The 16,200-nt window shown below is 45.4% G+C and overlaps 1 protein-coding gene across 1 annotated transcript; it reads left to right on the forward strand.

The window, feature by feature from the left end:
• The first annotated feature begins 818 nt into the window (after positions 1-818).
• Positions 819-14,978, forward strand: LOC116331082 (cytochrome P450 2J6-like). The gene is made up of 9 exons (XM_039607237.1): positions 819-1,103; positions 2,136-2,298; positions 2,437-2,586; positions 2,761-2,921; positions 3,487-3,663; positions 3,764-3,902; positions 13,060-13,247; positions 13,760-13,901; positions 14,048-14,978. Exons 1-9 carry the CDS (start codon positions 903-905, stop codon positions 14,221-14,223), a joined length of 1,497 nt encoding a protein of 498 aa, XP_039463171.1. The 5' UTR covers positions 819-902; the 3' UTR covers positions 14,224-14,978.
• Positions 14,979-16,200: the final 1,222 nt, after the last annotated feature.

The raw sequence follows: 16,200 nt of genomic DNA on the forward strand, positions 1-16,200 counted from the left end.
AAAAAACAACAACCAGAGATAGTCCAACATTATGCACATAGGTGCAGCAGTCTTAACACAAATGTTCAAGGATTATGTCAGTAATAACCGGTTATGTCTCACTGAGAAAGGCTTTTATTGAATTTAACGCCTCCTCTACATCTGGAACAGGTTCCACAAACAATTCCTTCTGTACTTCCTTCTGCCCTTGAATATTGTAATATTGTATGGCTATCACTGAATTCTTCAACACATCAATAAGCAGAGGCACACCATTTGGGAGCATTCATGCATCTATAGTTAGGCAGTATACCGTAGAATATTATATAATGTGTATAATTAGTACTTTTATTTCTAGTATTGTATTTCTCTGGGTCTCTTTCACAGCATGTCTTTGTCCTGTGTTCATCCCCTCACCGGTCATGGCAGAAAGCCATCCCTCATGCTTGTTGACTGTCATTGAAAGGACTTAAATTGTGTAAATAAAGAAACAAAACTCAGCTTTGTGCTTGGAAGCTGTATCTTTTGTTTGTTTTCTGGCCCCTCCATGGCTTGTGAAATGGTATGACGTAACTGGACGTTGTTTACATAATGTCCTTTTTTCTTTAAAAAGTGGGTCGGCTGTGCTAGTGGCTTATATTTCTTTGTTTCACGCAGGAAATAAACACTTTTCGCTCACACTGTCAAACACTGATATTGATACTGATGAAGTAATCTGTAATTAATTCATGTAATAATGTTGCACATGCGAAAATACTAAATATTAACCCCACCATTATCAGCTTTTATTTTGAAGGCCAGCCCCGCAAACACGTGTCTTAGCTTCAGCTTAAGTCCACCCAGTTGTCTGCTCGCACTTTGTTTCGTGGTAGCAGCACAGTTAAGACACGACAGTAATCCAGCATTCAACATAAGAACTTTAAATGGAGACATTATACAGTGTTCTTGGCTTTGAGTGGATAGACGGGAGGAGCATTTTAATATTTCTCTGTGTTTTCCTGCTGTTGAATAATATTTGGAAGAACAGAGTGCCAAAAAACTTTCCACCTGGACCGTGGGCTCTCCCGTTTCTCGGTGACATTCATCGCATCAGACCTGACAGAATACACCTGCAGTTCAGAGAGGTACGAGCCCTGGGCTTCATTCTGATCTTTATATCATCAAACAAGACACTCAGAGAACGCAAGCCTCCGCCCGGCAGCTCATTCTCTGGGCAGTATTTACTTTGAAGTGAATGTTATTTTATTTTTACCATATTGATTTTTTTGTTTTGGTCTTTTTAAAAGTACAGTAACGTTCACATATGCTCTCAAGCACCAGACTTTTTGATCTCACCACGGTTGTATATAGGTACAGGAACACGGGCGTTCACCCCAAGGAGAGTCATCTGGTACCGCTCCTCTCCAGCTCCGAAAACCAACAACAACCAGAACCCCCTCCCCTTCCCGCACACACTCACTGACTTTTCCTGCAGCACAACCAAACATCTCTCTTAAAGAAACAAAAGTGCACAGAGATAGTCAATAAGGTTATCCGTTACAGTACTTACTGTAAGATGCAAGTGCAGATGGTAGTGCAGTAAAAATCAGATGAAGGTGGCATGGCAGAGGCTTACTTTAATTACACAAACATTATGTAGGAGTAGGTAATGGAAAATAGGTATTGATTTTTGAAGAACTGCATATAAATAACTTAAGCTTATTATGCAATATAATACAACATTATGTTTCTAACTAACCATTCTCTTTCTCTTGATAAAACTTTCGTTAAAGATATAACACATTTTAGGGTCAAACTGAAAGGAAGGCAGATGTAAAATCTAAAAGTGAGATCAGAGGTCAAATATGACAAGATATTTAGATTCAAATGTTAAAAATACATTTTATAATTGCGCTATAATGTTCACAAGCAGTGTATAATTGGATGTAATAGTTACTAAAATGACCTGAAGTTCGGGCAAGCCCTTATTTAAAATTCTGGCAATCATTGACTCAGTGAACTTTATCTACAGTTGCCTTTATTCACACAAGAGAGAAGCTTGGGTTCTACGAGATATAATATTAGTGAGGCAGCATTGCTCAATCTACGGATGTAGAAGCCGTATTAATTGTCTGAGTACTGTTGAACCACAACATCTGCCTGCTGTCTTTGTTCAGTTTGTAGAGAAATATGGAGACATTTTCACCATCAGAATCTTTGGTGGAAGAACCGTGGTCATTAATAGCTACAAGTTTGTGAAAGAAGCCCTGGTCCAGCAAGGAGACGACTTAATAGATCGTCCCACTGTACCACTGTTTGAAGATTTATTTGGGAATGAAGGTTCTGTTTTTTCTTTTTCATTAAAAAAAATATAGTTAGTGTTTAATACAGTGAACAACATAATTGAGACACCAAATCAGGGCTGTAAGCTAATGCTTGTTACATTCAGTGTAATTCTGTGTATTTGTGTGTTCAAAGGTCTTGTGATATCAAATGGTTATCCATGGAAGCAGCAGAGGAGATTTGCTCTTCATACACTCAGAAACTTTGGTCTGGGCAAGAAGACCCTGGAGTTATACATCCAGCAGGAGTGCCAGTATCTCTCAGAGGCCTTCACAGAACACCAAGGCATAAAAAAACATCTATGCTATTTTTCTGTGAAAGAAATTGCATTTAAAGATCACCACCTTTCTCTGTGATAGAGCTGAAGTTATGAGGCTGATTGGCACAATTGAATAGAGTTTGCTTGCTTTGTTATGACATGGGGTCCTTCTACCAGGTATTTTCTGTCTTCATTTGCAGGAAAGCCATTTAATGTCCAGCTACTGATAAATAATGCTGTGTCGAATATCATCTGCTGTTTGGTGTTTGGGAATCGATTTGAGTACACTGACCGGCAGTACCAGTCCATTCTTCATAACTTCAATGAAGTTATGCGCTTACAGGGAAGCATGTCGATACAGGTGAACCTCTTCCTACCGTGCTACATCATGCAATAATCATATTACATCATGATTTACAGAAAGCATTTTAGCATCTTAAATAAATGTACTTTAATAATCTACTGTAAAATGACAACTTTCTTAAGTCAATTTCAGTTTTAGTGGAGTGTGTATCCCAGAGTTATGTTTTTGGGAGAACAGTATCCTGTCAAAATTTCTAATTACAAATCAGTTGTGAGGAGCCAAAACAAAGACTGATTTAAAACACACTAAAGGGCAGAGATGAGGTAACTAGGCGTGGGAAATATAAAGCCCACAGAGATAAACAAAATCTCAGAGAATCAGCCTTCCTGACCTCAACCCTGATCTCATTAAAACAAAAAACAAACAAATGTTTGCTGAATTTGCCCTCAAATATTTTTCCCTCTGGTTTGTATTTCTACCACCAGCTTTGCCGCTGTGGAATTCTCTGTTAGATTTTAATCCAGAATTCTTTGAATGCACAGCCTCATATGTAGAGCACACAGACATATGAATGTTTATTCAGTCATTAAAATATGGTTTAATCTATCTTCCTATTGTGTAGATGTACAACATAATTCCCTGGCTGATGAAGCGGCTACCTGGATCTCATAAGACAATGTTCACTCTGACACAAGTGATAAAGGACTTCATAGAAATCAGGATCAAAGAACACAGAGAAACCCTTAACCCAGCGTCACCGAGAGACTATATTGATGCCTTTCTTATAGAAATGGCAAAGGTGAGTGTTGTGCTCGATCTCCATCATGTTTGTTCATTTTGGTGTTGTAATTCAAACTGAAATATAAGATATTTATTTCTGCTGCTTGGACCGTTGATAGAACGAGGACAAAGATTCAAGTTTTTCTCTCAGTAACTTACATGCTTGCACCATGGACCTGTTTTTTGCTGGAACTGAAACTACTACCACTACTTTACGTTGGGGGTTGCTTTACATGATCTACTACCCAGATATACAAGGTATGTATGCAGTGTTGGGGAGTAACAGAATACATGTACCGCCGTTACGTATTTAAAATACAAAATATGAGTAACTGTATTCCGTTACAGTTACCGTTCAAAAAGGTGGTATTCAGAATACAGTTACTTTGTTGAAATAAAGGGATTACACGGCGGTCTTTTCCTGTTTCATATGTTAGGCTATACCCTCTCTGTTTTTGGTCATTCCACGCCGGTGGAAACCCAAACAAAACATGCATTAAGAGGCTCAAATGCCTGTGTCTCAATCTCGCGTCTCATAATGACGTGAAGAAATATTTAATATGAAGGCAACAGGCAGAGTGTTACAGGCATCGCCCTAAAGAATGTAGCCTAATGGGCAGTGTAGTCCGTGCTGCAGGGAGAACGGACTGTCATACCCGTTATGGTCTGTGAGCACGAGGGAGGGAGAAAAAGGAAAGTCGAAAAGTGCGAGTTGTCACCGACCAGAAACAGGAGATGGAAGCATGTAAATATAATAATAACCACTGCAGCCAAGAAGTGTGCCTGACGAGCCCAGTTGTAACTAAGCTATTTAGACTCAACTGTACACTGTGTTCGTGTTTTCCTCTGAAACAATAAGTTCCGTTGGAGCAGCCTTTCAACGCCTCTCTCTGTCTCTCGCTAGCAAAGTTGACCCAGACAACAAAGTAGTGGTGCAACGGATCACAGTTGATCCGTAATCCGAACCGATCCCACTCCACGGTTCAGGACGCACGTGATCCGAAGATTCAAAAAAGAAGGGAAAAAAGTATGTGTATGGTGCGCGTGGTCAGTCTGTCAAGCAATAGTTATGGCCAGCGCTAGCGGTCCAAGGGGAGGAGCAGAGGAGTTTGCGGCATTTAAGCAGCCCTTTGCTCCCCAATCCGATCAGGCTAAAGCTATTACAAAAGCTACTGGGGTGTTTAGCTGCAGACGGGAGGCCGTATCCCTTGTACAAAACAAGGGGTTTAAACTATGATGAACGTGCTTGAGCCACGCTATGATATCCCGTTGCGCGTCCACTTCAGTGACAAGATCGTACCCAGGCATGTATGAGCAGGAAAAGTTCAAAGTTATGGCTGAACTGTCCCAGGCATCTTCTGTTGCCCAACCAGAAATGGGTGGACGTCCAGGTCAATGGAAAGCTACATGACCGTGACCGCTCATTATATCACAGCGGAGTAGATACAAAGCACTGTACTGCCCTATACTGCACCTTAATTTCCATCCATCCATCCATCCTCATCCGCTTTATCCGAGATCGGGTCGCGGGGGCAGCAGCCTAAGCAGAGAAGCCCAGACCTCCCTCTCCCCAGCCACCTCCTCCAGCTCATCCGGGGAACACCAAAGGCGTTCCCAGGCCAGCCGAGATATAATCTCTCCAGCGGCGTCCTGGGTCTGCCCGGGGCCTCATCCCGTGGGACATGCCCGAACACCTCACCCAGGAGGCGCCCAGGGGCATCCTTGTCAGATGCCCGAACCACCTCAACTGGCTCCTTTCGATGTGGAGGAGCAGCGGCTCTACTCTGAGCCCCTCCCGGATGGCCGAACTTCTCACCCTATCTGTAAGGGAGGGCCAGCCACCCTTCGGAGGAAGCTCATTTCTGCCGCTTGTATCCGCGATCTCGTTCTTTTCGGTCACTACCCACAGCTCGTGGCCATAGGTGAGGGTCGGGACGTAGATCGACCGGTAAATTGAGAGCTTCGCTTTTACACTCAGCTCCCTCTTCACCACGACGGACCGGTGCAGCGTCCGCATCACTGCAGCCGCAGTACCAATCCGTCTGTCGATCTCCGGCTCCCTTCTCCCATCACTCGCGAACAAGACCCCGAGATACTTAAACTCCACTTGGGGCAGGAACTCATCCCCGACCGGAGTGGGCACTCCACCCTTTTCCGGCTGAGAACCATGGCCTCAGATTTGGAGGTGCTGATCCTCATTCCGCTGCTTCACACTCGGCTGCGAACCGTTCCAGTGCGAGCTGGAGGCCCTCACCTGATGAAGCCAACAGAACCACATCATCCGCAAAAAGCAGAGATGAGATTCTGAGGCCACCGGTGAAAGCCCTCCGCCACTTGGCTGCGCCTAGAAATCCCGTCCATAAAAATTATGAACAGAATCGGTGATAAAGGGCAGCCCTGGCGGAGCCCATCACCCACCGGAAACGAGTCCGACTTATTGCCGGCAATGCGAACCAAACTCTTACAACGGTTGTATAGGGATCGAATGGCCCGTAGCAATGGGCCAGACACCCCATACTCCCGCAACACCTCCCACAGGACACCCGAGGGACACGGTCGAATGCCTTCTCCAAGTCCACAAAACACATGTAGACTGGTTGGGCAAACTCCCATGCACCCTCAAGTATCCTTGAGAGGATAAAGAGCTGGTCCAGTGTTCCGCGACCAGGACGAAAACCGCATTGTTCCTCCTGTATCCGAGGTTCGACTAACGGACGAACTCTCCTTTCCAGCACCCTGGCATAGACTTTCCCAGGAGGCTGAGGAGTGTGATCCCCTGTAGTTGGAACACACCCTCCGGTCTCCCTTCTTAAAGATGGGGACCACCACCCCGGTCTGCCAGTCCAGGGTACTGCCCTGATCTCCACGCAACATTGTAGAGGCGTGTCAACCAGGACAGCCCTACAACGTCCAGAGCCTTCAGGAACTCGGGCGGACCTCATCAACACCAGGGGCTCTGCCACCGAGGAGTTGTTTAACTGCCTCAGTGACCTCGACCCCAGAAATTGGCGGGTCATTCCCTCATCCCCAGACTCTGCTTCCTCCTCGGAAGACGTGTCAGTGGGATTAAGGAGGTCCTCAGTATTCCTTCCACCGTCTGACAATTTTCTCAGTCGGCGTCAGCAGCGCACCGCCAGCACTATACACAGTGCAGGTAGAGCACCGCTTTCCCCTCCTGAGACGCCTGACGGTTTGCCAGAATCTCTTCGAGGCAGTCCGAAAGTCTTTTTCCATGGCCTCTCGAACTCCTCCCACACCCGAGTTTTGCTTCAGCCACTGCCCGAGCCGCATTCCGCTTGGCCTGTCGATACCTGTCAGCTGCCTCTGGAGTCCCACAGGCTAACCAAGCCCGATGGGACTCCTTCTTCAGCCTGGTGGCTCCCTTCACCTCTGGTGTCCACCATTTGGTTCGGGGATTACCACCACGGCAGGCACCAACCACCTTGCGGCCGCAGCTCAATGCAGCAGCTTCGGCAATGGAGACTCTGAACACCTTAATTTGTTTTTATATAATAATAATAATATATAAACACACACACATATATATATATATATATATATACATATATATATCACCATCAACGGCGCCGCTGTGGAGAGAGTGAGCAGCTTCCGCTTCCTTGGTGTACATCTGGCTGAGGATCTTACGTGGTCAGTACACATAGACAAAACAGTGAAGAAGGCGCAGCAGCGCCTCTTCTTTCTCAGGAGACTGAAAAGATTCGGCATGAGCCCCCGCATCCTCAGGACCTTCTATCGCTGTGCCATTGAGAGCATCCTCACTGGATGCATCACCACCTGGTATGGCAACAGCACCGCCTACAACCGCAAAAAGCTCTCCAGAGAGTAGTGCGGTGTGCTGAACGGATAATTGAGGTGAGCTTCCTCCTCCAAGACATCTACAGGAAGCGGTGCCTGAGGAAAGCGGGGAGGATCATCAAGGACTCCAGTCACCCCAGCCACAAACTGTTCAGACTACTTCCATCAGGAAGGAGGTTCTGCAGCATCCGGTCCCGTACCAGCAGACTGAGAGACAGCTTTTTCCACCAGGCCATCAGACTGCTGAACACGTCATAGACACCTCACACTCACTACTGGAACTTCAACATTATGCACTCCAGACTGTACATTAATGCCACTGTTTTGCACAATATCCAACTACCAACCTCTGTATATTTTATATATCTTATTTTATTGTTTACTTTATTTCATTTGTAAAACATGTATATACACACTATATACACACACACACACACGTAGAAAAACATATTTAGTACACACGTTCAGTAATGTATATACCTTTATATATTGTACATATATTTATTACTTTTTAGATTAGCCATTTTTATATTTTGCTTGTTTTACGTTATTGTATTTTTGTACAACTCTGTTGCTTGTGAAGCTCGCACACAAGAATTTCACTCGCATGTACTGTACCAGTGTACCTGCACATGTGACGTGACAATAAAAGTGATTTGATTTGATTTGATATATATCTATATATATATAATGAGTCTTGAGTTGAATGTTTTTAATAGGCAAAAAATACTTAAATAAGTTAATAAGTAAATGTTAAAATTTTCTTTTCTTTTCTTTTTTTGCTGATCCAAAAATTGATCCGATCCGTGACTTAAAACCGTGGTCTGATCCGAACCGTGAGATTTTTGATCCGTTGCACCACTACAACAAAGTAAAGCTAGTTTTCGGCTATGAGCCCGACACGGAACCCGACGTATTAGCCAGAAGTTCCTTTACTACGGTTTGCAGCCGCGGACCTGTTTTATATACGCGAGAAATAGTTTTCTATATGAGATCGCTGCAAAAGGCGCAGCCTTACCTCATGTCCACCCTACTGTTACTCATTTTATATTAAGATTTAAAAATCTAGTTGGTATTGGTATGGCGAGTAACCTTCAATAATAGTAATAAATCACACAGCAATAGTACATTCATGTAGTTGTAAAAAAGCATGATAATATATTAAGTAATCCAAAGTATTCAGAATACGTTACTCTCACTGAGTAACGTAACGGAATATGTTACAAAATACATTTTGGGGCATGTATTCTGTAATCTCTATTGGAATACTAAAATTTTAAAAGTAACCTTCCCAACACTGTATGTATGTAATACTCAACCGTACTGTGTATTTTGTCACGTCAGTCTTGTAAAATGGCCTGTATTTGTATAGCGCTTTACATGGTAAATAATGATAAATGGACTGATTCACCCATTCACACAAACACTTTTTTTTCTATGCTTATTGGTGCTTTCTAACGAAAATTCATACACAGACATCGGCGGGCAACTTGGGGTTAGTATCTGGGCAAGACCCCAGCCAGAAATCGAACCACCAACCTTCCAATCACCAGATGACAATCTCGTAATTTTGGGGGCATTTTTAGCATGCTTCAACTTTTTGTTTTGAGTTTGGATTCCATTAGTTTCAGGAGTAGATCTAATTCTTTAACTTAGTTATTGTTTTCCCAAAAACAATTTTTATAAAAGGGAAGTGTTAGGATGCCTGGGTCGTTGACCCAGGGTTTTGGGGTTTATTATATTATTTATAATTTCTAGTCTTTGGTTTCTTTGAGTTCTGTCTTATGGTTTATGTCTCTGTCATCTCTAGTTGCTCTGTCTCCCCTGTCAGCTGTATCCCCTTGTCTAGTTCGCGTCTCTGTGTATCCTTAGTTGCTATGTTCCCGTGTCCAGTCAGTCTGTGTCTGTAAGTTCAGTCTGTGTTGTGTTTCCTGTTTTACTTTGAAGGTCTCTGTCTTTTCTCAGTGTGTTCAGTTTATGCTTCTTTGTCTCGTTAGTCCTGATTTGCCTCAGCTGTGTTTCCCTCCTGTTGCCCGTTCCCTGATTACTCCCTCTGCGTATTTAAGCCCTGTGTTTTCCTGTGCTCTCTGTCGCGTTCTACCGTTTACTATGCTGTGTGTTCTGTCTGCTTGCCTGAGTTTATTTTGAGTCCCAGTTTTGTTACCTTTTTTGAGTTCAGCATTAAAGCTGTTTTGAGTTCACCTTTTTGCCTCCGAGCGTCTGCACTATGGGTCCACCATTCCTGCCTGCACACAGCCTTAACCTAACAGAAGATCACGACCAGAAAATGGACCCCGCAGACTCTTTTTCCTCAGAGGACAACGCTGAGATGGAGCGAATGGTGAGCCTGCTTGACCGCATTGCCCAGTCACAGGATTTACGGACTATGGCAGTCGGGTTAAGTGCAGTGGATGCCATCATTCGGCATAACCCTCAGCTTTGTCAGTTTGCCAAGGATACTAAGTTGGATCGCACCATTGCTGCCTGGAGAGAGCAAGTCGAGGCTAGTGAGCTTGCCCTCTCTCTCACTAACTCTTCCTCTTCGCTGCCCCACTCCCCACCTGCCTCAACACTGCCACGGACTTCCTCTCCCTCGCCACACCATCCGGGACCTCGTTCGCCTGCCTTTTTCCTGGCAGCTATGTGGTCGGAGGATGAGGAGGTGGTCTCCATGTCTCCACCAGTTCCTGTTCCCTCATCCCGGAGGAAGCGGGGCGCCTCGCCCTCGCCACCGCCACTCCTCTCCTCCGTCGCCTGTTCTGCAGCCTGGTCCCGCTGGAGGGTCCGAGGGGCCCGTCCAGCCTCCTGTTCCCGCTGGAGGGTCCGAGGGGCCCGTCCACCCTTCGTCTGCCTCGCCTGGAGGGTCCGAGGGGCCCGTCCAGCCTTCGTCTGCCTCGCCTGGAGGGTCCGAGGGGCCCGTCCAGCCTTCGTCTGCCTCGCCTGGAGGGTCCGAGGGGCCCGTCCAGCCTTCTGTTCCCGCTGGGGGTTCTGGTGAACCAAACCAGCCGCCTGTCTCCGCTGGAGGGTCCGAGGGGCCCGTCCAGCCACCTGTCTCCGCTGGAGGGTCCAAGGGGCCCGTCCAGCCACCTGTCTCCGCTGGAGGGTCCGAGGGGCCCGTCCAGCCACAGCCACCTGTCTCCGCTGGAGGGTCCGAGGGGCCCGTCCAGCCACAGCCACCTGTCTCCGCTGGAGGGTCCGAGGGGCCCGTTCAGCCACAGCCACCTGTCTCCGCTGGAGGGTCCGAGGGGCCCGTCCAGCCACAGCCACCTGTCTCCGCTGGAGGGTCCGAGGAGCCCGTTCAGCCACAGCCACCTGTCTCCGCTGGAGGGTCCGAGGGGCCCGTTCAGCCACAGCCACCTGTCTCCGCTGGAGGGTCCGAGGAGCCCGTTCAGCCACAGCCACCTGTCTCCGCTGGAGGGTCCGAGGAGCCCGTTCAGCCTCCTGCCTCGTCGGCTGGGGGTCTTGTAGGACCCAGCCAACACATCCTCATCTCTATTGACGGTTCCGGGGAGACCGTTCAGCCACCACCTACGTTGCCGCCTGCAGCGCCCACATCGTTGCTTGCAGCATCCCCGCCTGCGGCTCCCACACCGTCGCCTGCAGTGCCACCGCCTGCGGCTCCCACGCCGTCGCCTGCAGTGCCACCGCCTGCGGCTCCCACGCCGTCGCCTGCAGTGCTACCGCCTGCGGCTCCCACGCCGTCGCCTGCAGTGCCACCACCTGTTTCGTCACCTGCAGCTTCGTCCTCGCCTGGTCCGGCTTCAGCTCCAGCTTCGTCTCCTGGTCCAGCTTCAGCCTCGTCGCCTGGTCCAGCCCCAGCTTTAGCGCCTGCAGCGCCTACGCCGTCGCCTGGTCCAGCCCCAGCTTCAGCGTCGCCTGCAGTGCCACCACCTGCGGCTCCCACGCCGTTACCTGCAGTGCCACCACCTGCGGCTCCCACGCCGTCGCCTGCAGCGCCACCTTCGCCCCGTCCGGCCTCCGAGTCTTCGTCCTCGCCGGCTGCGGCCTCCGAGTCTTCGTCCTCGCCGGCTGCGGCCTCCGAGTCTTCAGCGTCGCCGGCTGCGGCCTCCGAGTCTTCAGCGTCGCCGGCTGCAGCCTCCGAGGCTTCAGCGTCGCCTGGTCCAGCTCCCGCTTCATCGGCGTCGCCTGCAGCGCCACCATCTCCGGCTTCCGCGCCTGCCCCTCGACAGTGCCGGCCTCCTTCCACGCCTCCGTTTGCACGTCCTCGCCCTTCCGGCCTGCCCGTCCTGCCCGGCCTACTCGTCCTGCCCGGCCTGCTCGCCCTGCACGTCCTGTCCGGCCTGCTCGCCCTGCACGTCCTGTCCGGCCTGCTCGCCCTGCACGTCCTGTCCGGCCTGCTCGCCCTGTCCGGCCTGCTCGCCCTGCACGTCCTGTCCGGCCACTTTCCAGGCCAATGACTGGACGTCGTTGCCGCCATGGACGGCCCCCTGAACTTTTTGTTTGAACTGTTTTTCCTGGTCGCCTGTGCCTGTCGTGAACCTGTATTTTGTTGTGTTGCTTTCCGGGCTCCGGTGTTTGCGCTTTTTTTGTTTCTTGCTCCTTGTTTGGTTTGTTTCGAGCCCTCCATCCTGTTTCCCCACCGCCCACCCTGGTTGGGTTGTTTTTGTTATGGTTTGGGCTGTCTGGGAGCCAGCCCTTTAGGGGGTACTGTTAGGATGCCTGGGTCGTTGACCCAGGGTTTTGGGGTTTATTATATTATTTATAATTTCTAGTCTTTGGTTTCTTTGAGTTCTGTCTTATGGTTTATGTCTCTGTCATCTCTAGTTGCTCTGTCTCCCCTGTCAGCTGTATCCCCTTGTCTAGTTCGCGTCTCTGTGTATCCTTAGTTGCTATGTTCCCGTGTCCAGTCAGTCTGTGTCTGTAAGTTCAGTCTGTGTTGTGTTTCCTGTTTTACTTTGAAGGTCTCTGTCTTTTCTCAGTGTGTTCAGTTTATGCTTCTTTGTCTCGTTAGTCCTGATTTGCCTCAGCTGTGTTTCCCTCCTGTTGCCCGTTCCCTGATTACTCCCTCTGCGTATTTAAGCCCTGTGTTTTCCTGTGCTCTCTGTCGCGTTCTACCGTTTACTATGCTGTGTGTTCTGTCTGCTTGCCTGAGTTTATTTTGAGTCCCAGTTTTGTTACCTTTTTTGAGTTCAGCATTAAAGCTGTTTTGAGTTCACCTTTTTGCCTCCGAGCGTCTGCACTATGGGTCCACCATTCCTGCCTGCACACAGCCTTAACCTAACAGGAAGTAGTTATCAGAAAACAAAAAGTCCAGCATATGTATAAAATATACAATATAAAAAAAGCATTTTGTAAAGATAGCAGATTGATATTTATTTTGACTTTCCAACTTTTAATAGATATTTGTTCGAATGTCTCCTTGCTTGTTGTGTTGACAAAAGTTAACAAATTCATTCAATGTCTTGTTCTTGTTTCTATTTATGTTTAGTAGTTTAATAAGTAGTCTAATAATCCAATATTGATATTAATGACTTGGAATGTCTTTTTTACACTCACGTTTAGCTTTTCATTTAGGCTTAGGTAACTGTAATAACCTTGATACAGACTCTGATTGTATCCTGTTTTCACTGTGCAGAGAGAGTTCAAGCTGAGATCGATGCTGTGGTTGGTTCGTCCAGACAGCCCTCTGTGAGCGACCGAGAAAACATGCCCTATACTGACGCTGTTATTCATGAGATTCAGAGAATGGCCAACATCATTCCTCTCAATGTGTTTCGTATGACAAACAAGGAAACTACAGTGGATAAATACACAATCCCAAAGGTACAGCTTAGCTGTTGAATAAAGTATTCCTTTTCTACCAATTCAGCCACTTGAGGCTGGCTTCAAAGGTCTTCAAAAGCAGTTTAGCCTATAACTGAGGGCAGAATTCCTCTTTAATAAAATGGAATTTCAATTACTTTTACTTTTACTTGAACTGTAATTACATTTACCGACAAATACTTAAAGGTATATACACTAGAATAAGGAAGTAACAAAAAAAGGAACTAATTAAAAAAATACTGTAAGTATATTTCAGTACAAAGTGATGTGTTGGTAAAATTTATCCTTTTCATAATAACACTCATCTCCCAAAAAATAAAATGCATTTGTGATGTAAGATAGGGAAATATTGTTTGGTTTTCCTCAAAATTATTAAGAAATTATGTAGTCCTAAAAATTACTTATGCAATACTTAACTTTCTGTTAACCTTTTTGAGTAACAATTTAGATGTTTTGTTTGTTAGTTTGTCTTTCAACTTTAGTATCTCGGTTCTTATGATTATTTTGTGCAGGGTACCATGATCGTGGCTACCCTGGACTCAGTCTTACACGATGAGTCAATGTGGGAAACTCCGCACTCTTTCAACCCTCAACACTTTCTGGACAAGGATGGTAAATTTTGCAAGAGAGATGCTTTCCTTCCATTTTCTGCAGGTTTGTTGTACATTAAAGCCTCTTGTGCTGTTTTAGCCAAATGGCATGCATCCTCAGTTTGTTGCAGAAGTGTAGTAAACTCTGCGATATAGTGAATATCTTGTAAATTGTTTGAATAAAACTCATTTCCTATTGTTTATTCTCAGGTAAGCGTGTGTGTCTTGGAGAACAGCTGGCCAGGATGGAGTTGTTTTTGTTTTTCACCTCCCTCCTTCAAAGGTTTTCCCTTTCACCACCTGCTGGAGAGCAGCCCAGTCTGGAGTTCCAGTTGGGAGGCACGCGCTGTCCTAAACCTTACCGCCTCTGTGCTGTACCGCGTTAAACCATCAACTATGACAAACTGAAAACATCTGTTTTCCATTGCATTATCTATACCTGCTAAATAATTTCACCTTACTGCATGAGTATCTTATAATTTGTATTTTTTCTTCTTCTCACCATGGAGACCTTTTCACTGAACCATTCAGTCTACTGTATTCAACAAGTAAAAGTGTAAAGGTTTACAATATTAAACTACAACTTTTTAAGAGATCTCATTCCACTGCCTATGCATAGAGTAGAGTTCTCTTTTTTCACCTACGTACCCTACTGCATAGCACTTTCACTGTTTTTCTTTACAGTACCTGTTCTGGCCTGGGCTTCATCATCAAGCAAAAGTTTACAATGACTTCGTCTTTTTTTCTGTTTGCTTTGATGGTGACAAATTTCGAAGGTGTTCTGCTAAAAGTGTTAACCCACCTCTTAACTTTCCCAATTTCTTTAAGAACATAACAAATCAGTTTTTATTCTACAGTAGACTCTCTATGATGTTACCTAATGAGCAGGTTAATTACCCACAATCTTATGTCACTCTTAAAAAAGAAGGGCTTTTAAAATTCCCAAACTATTTTGAGAAGTATATAAGTGTATGTTTATTTGGATATCAAAGGAATGCAGGCAAGCCATGTAGAATAGGTGGTGACAGGTTGATCTTAATAATTGTAATAAATAATTTCAATTAGAATGAGTGTTTTTATTTTTCATTCCACTGCTTGTTATAAAATGCACAATGTCATAAATAAATTGACTTTCTACATATGCTTGCCTTTTTCATTATGAACTTGTATGAGCGGTGTCACTTTTAGTGTTTGCCTTGACAGAGGGAAGTAATACAATGAATAACTGGACTGACAGCTATCACTGACAGATTGTAATCACCCTACCTCAATTGTTAAATAACGTTATGTGGAAACATCTGGACTGATGCATTTATGTTTAAAGAAAATATTTTAACCATAATTTTCAAGCCTGTAGGTTGGAGTCATTGTCTTAACACTGTGTAGAAATATAACGGTGCTTGGTGCTGTTTGTGGTTCAGTGCTAGCTGCTTTAAACTTTCTTATGCATTTGTTTGGCAAGTGAAAGGTTGTTGGTTCAGTTTGAGCAAGAAACTGAAATCCCCTTTAGGGACGCTTCAGAAAGAATATGATGTTATTAAACGCTCTCAAACATGGAGCTTCTACTGTGGCGAGCCTTTATGACAAGAGAGTAGATAAAAATAGCTTCCTTAAAGATGCAAAATATTCCACAAACTGCTGTCAGTTTAATTTAAAAAAAAAATATTCCACTCAACAGATTTCTAGGAAAACAGTCTGCTTCGATGACCAACTGTCTTCAGTTTGTCTGTCGCAATCTGCACATGGAGAGCGGTGAGGACCCAAATGCAGACAATTGGAAGGTGAAAGTAAGCGTTAACAATTGGCAAGCCATTTATTTTAGGCTGTATGAGACTGAAAACAAAAGCCAAAAGGAACCTATAACTAAACACTAAACCCTAGGAACAGATTCTTGTTCAACTGTTCAACATCACTCACGTCCAGTGTCTGCATTTGGATCCTCCTCGTCTTTCCACTGCGATTGCAGATCGTGTTCTTTATCTTTACATACATGTGCATGACATCTAATAACCAGTGGCAGAAAATAGCAAAAGCCGAAGTAAAATTGGTGATGGAAGAACTCAAATCCTTAAGTAAATTACTATTACTATACATAGTACCTTCAATGTCTCTGTCCAGAAAAAATCAGTTTCTAGGAACATCTACTGAAGCTGAAGACATCTGGTTAAACCAGGGGTCTGCAACCTTTAACACCCAAAGAGCCACTTGGACCCGGTTTCCACGCAAAAGAAAACACTGGGAGCCGCAAATACTTTTTGAAATCTAAAATGAAGATAACACTGTATATATTGTTTTTTGTGCTTTGTGCTTTGTGTGAACAACTAAAGTAAGTAAGTAAAGTTTATTTATTAAGCGCTTTTCAC

This window comes from Oreochromis aureus, linkage group 23 (assembly GCF_013358895.1).
Source record: "Oreochromis aureus strain Israel breed Guangdong linkage group 23, ZZ_aureus, whole genome shotgun sequence".
Classification (NCBI taxonomy): Eukaryota; Metazoa; Chordata; class Actinopteri; order Cichliformes; family Cichlidae; genus Oreochromis; species Oreochromis aureus.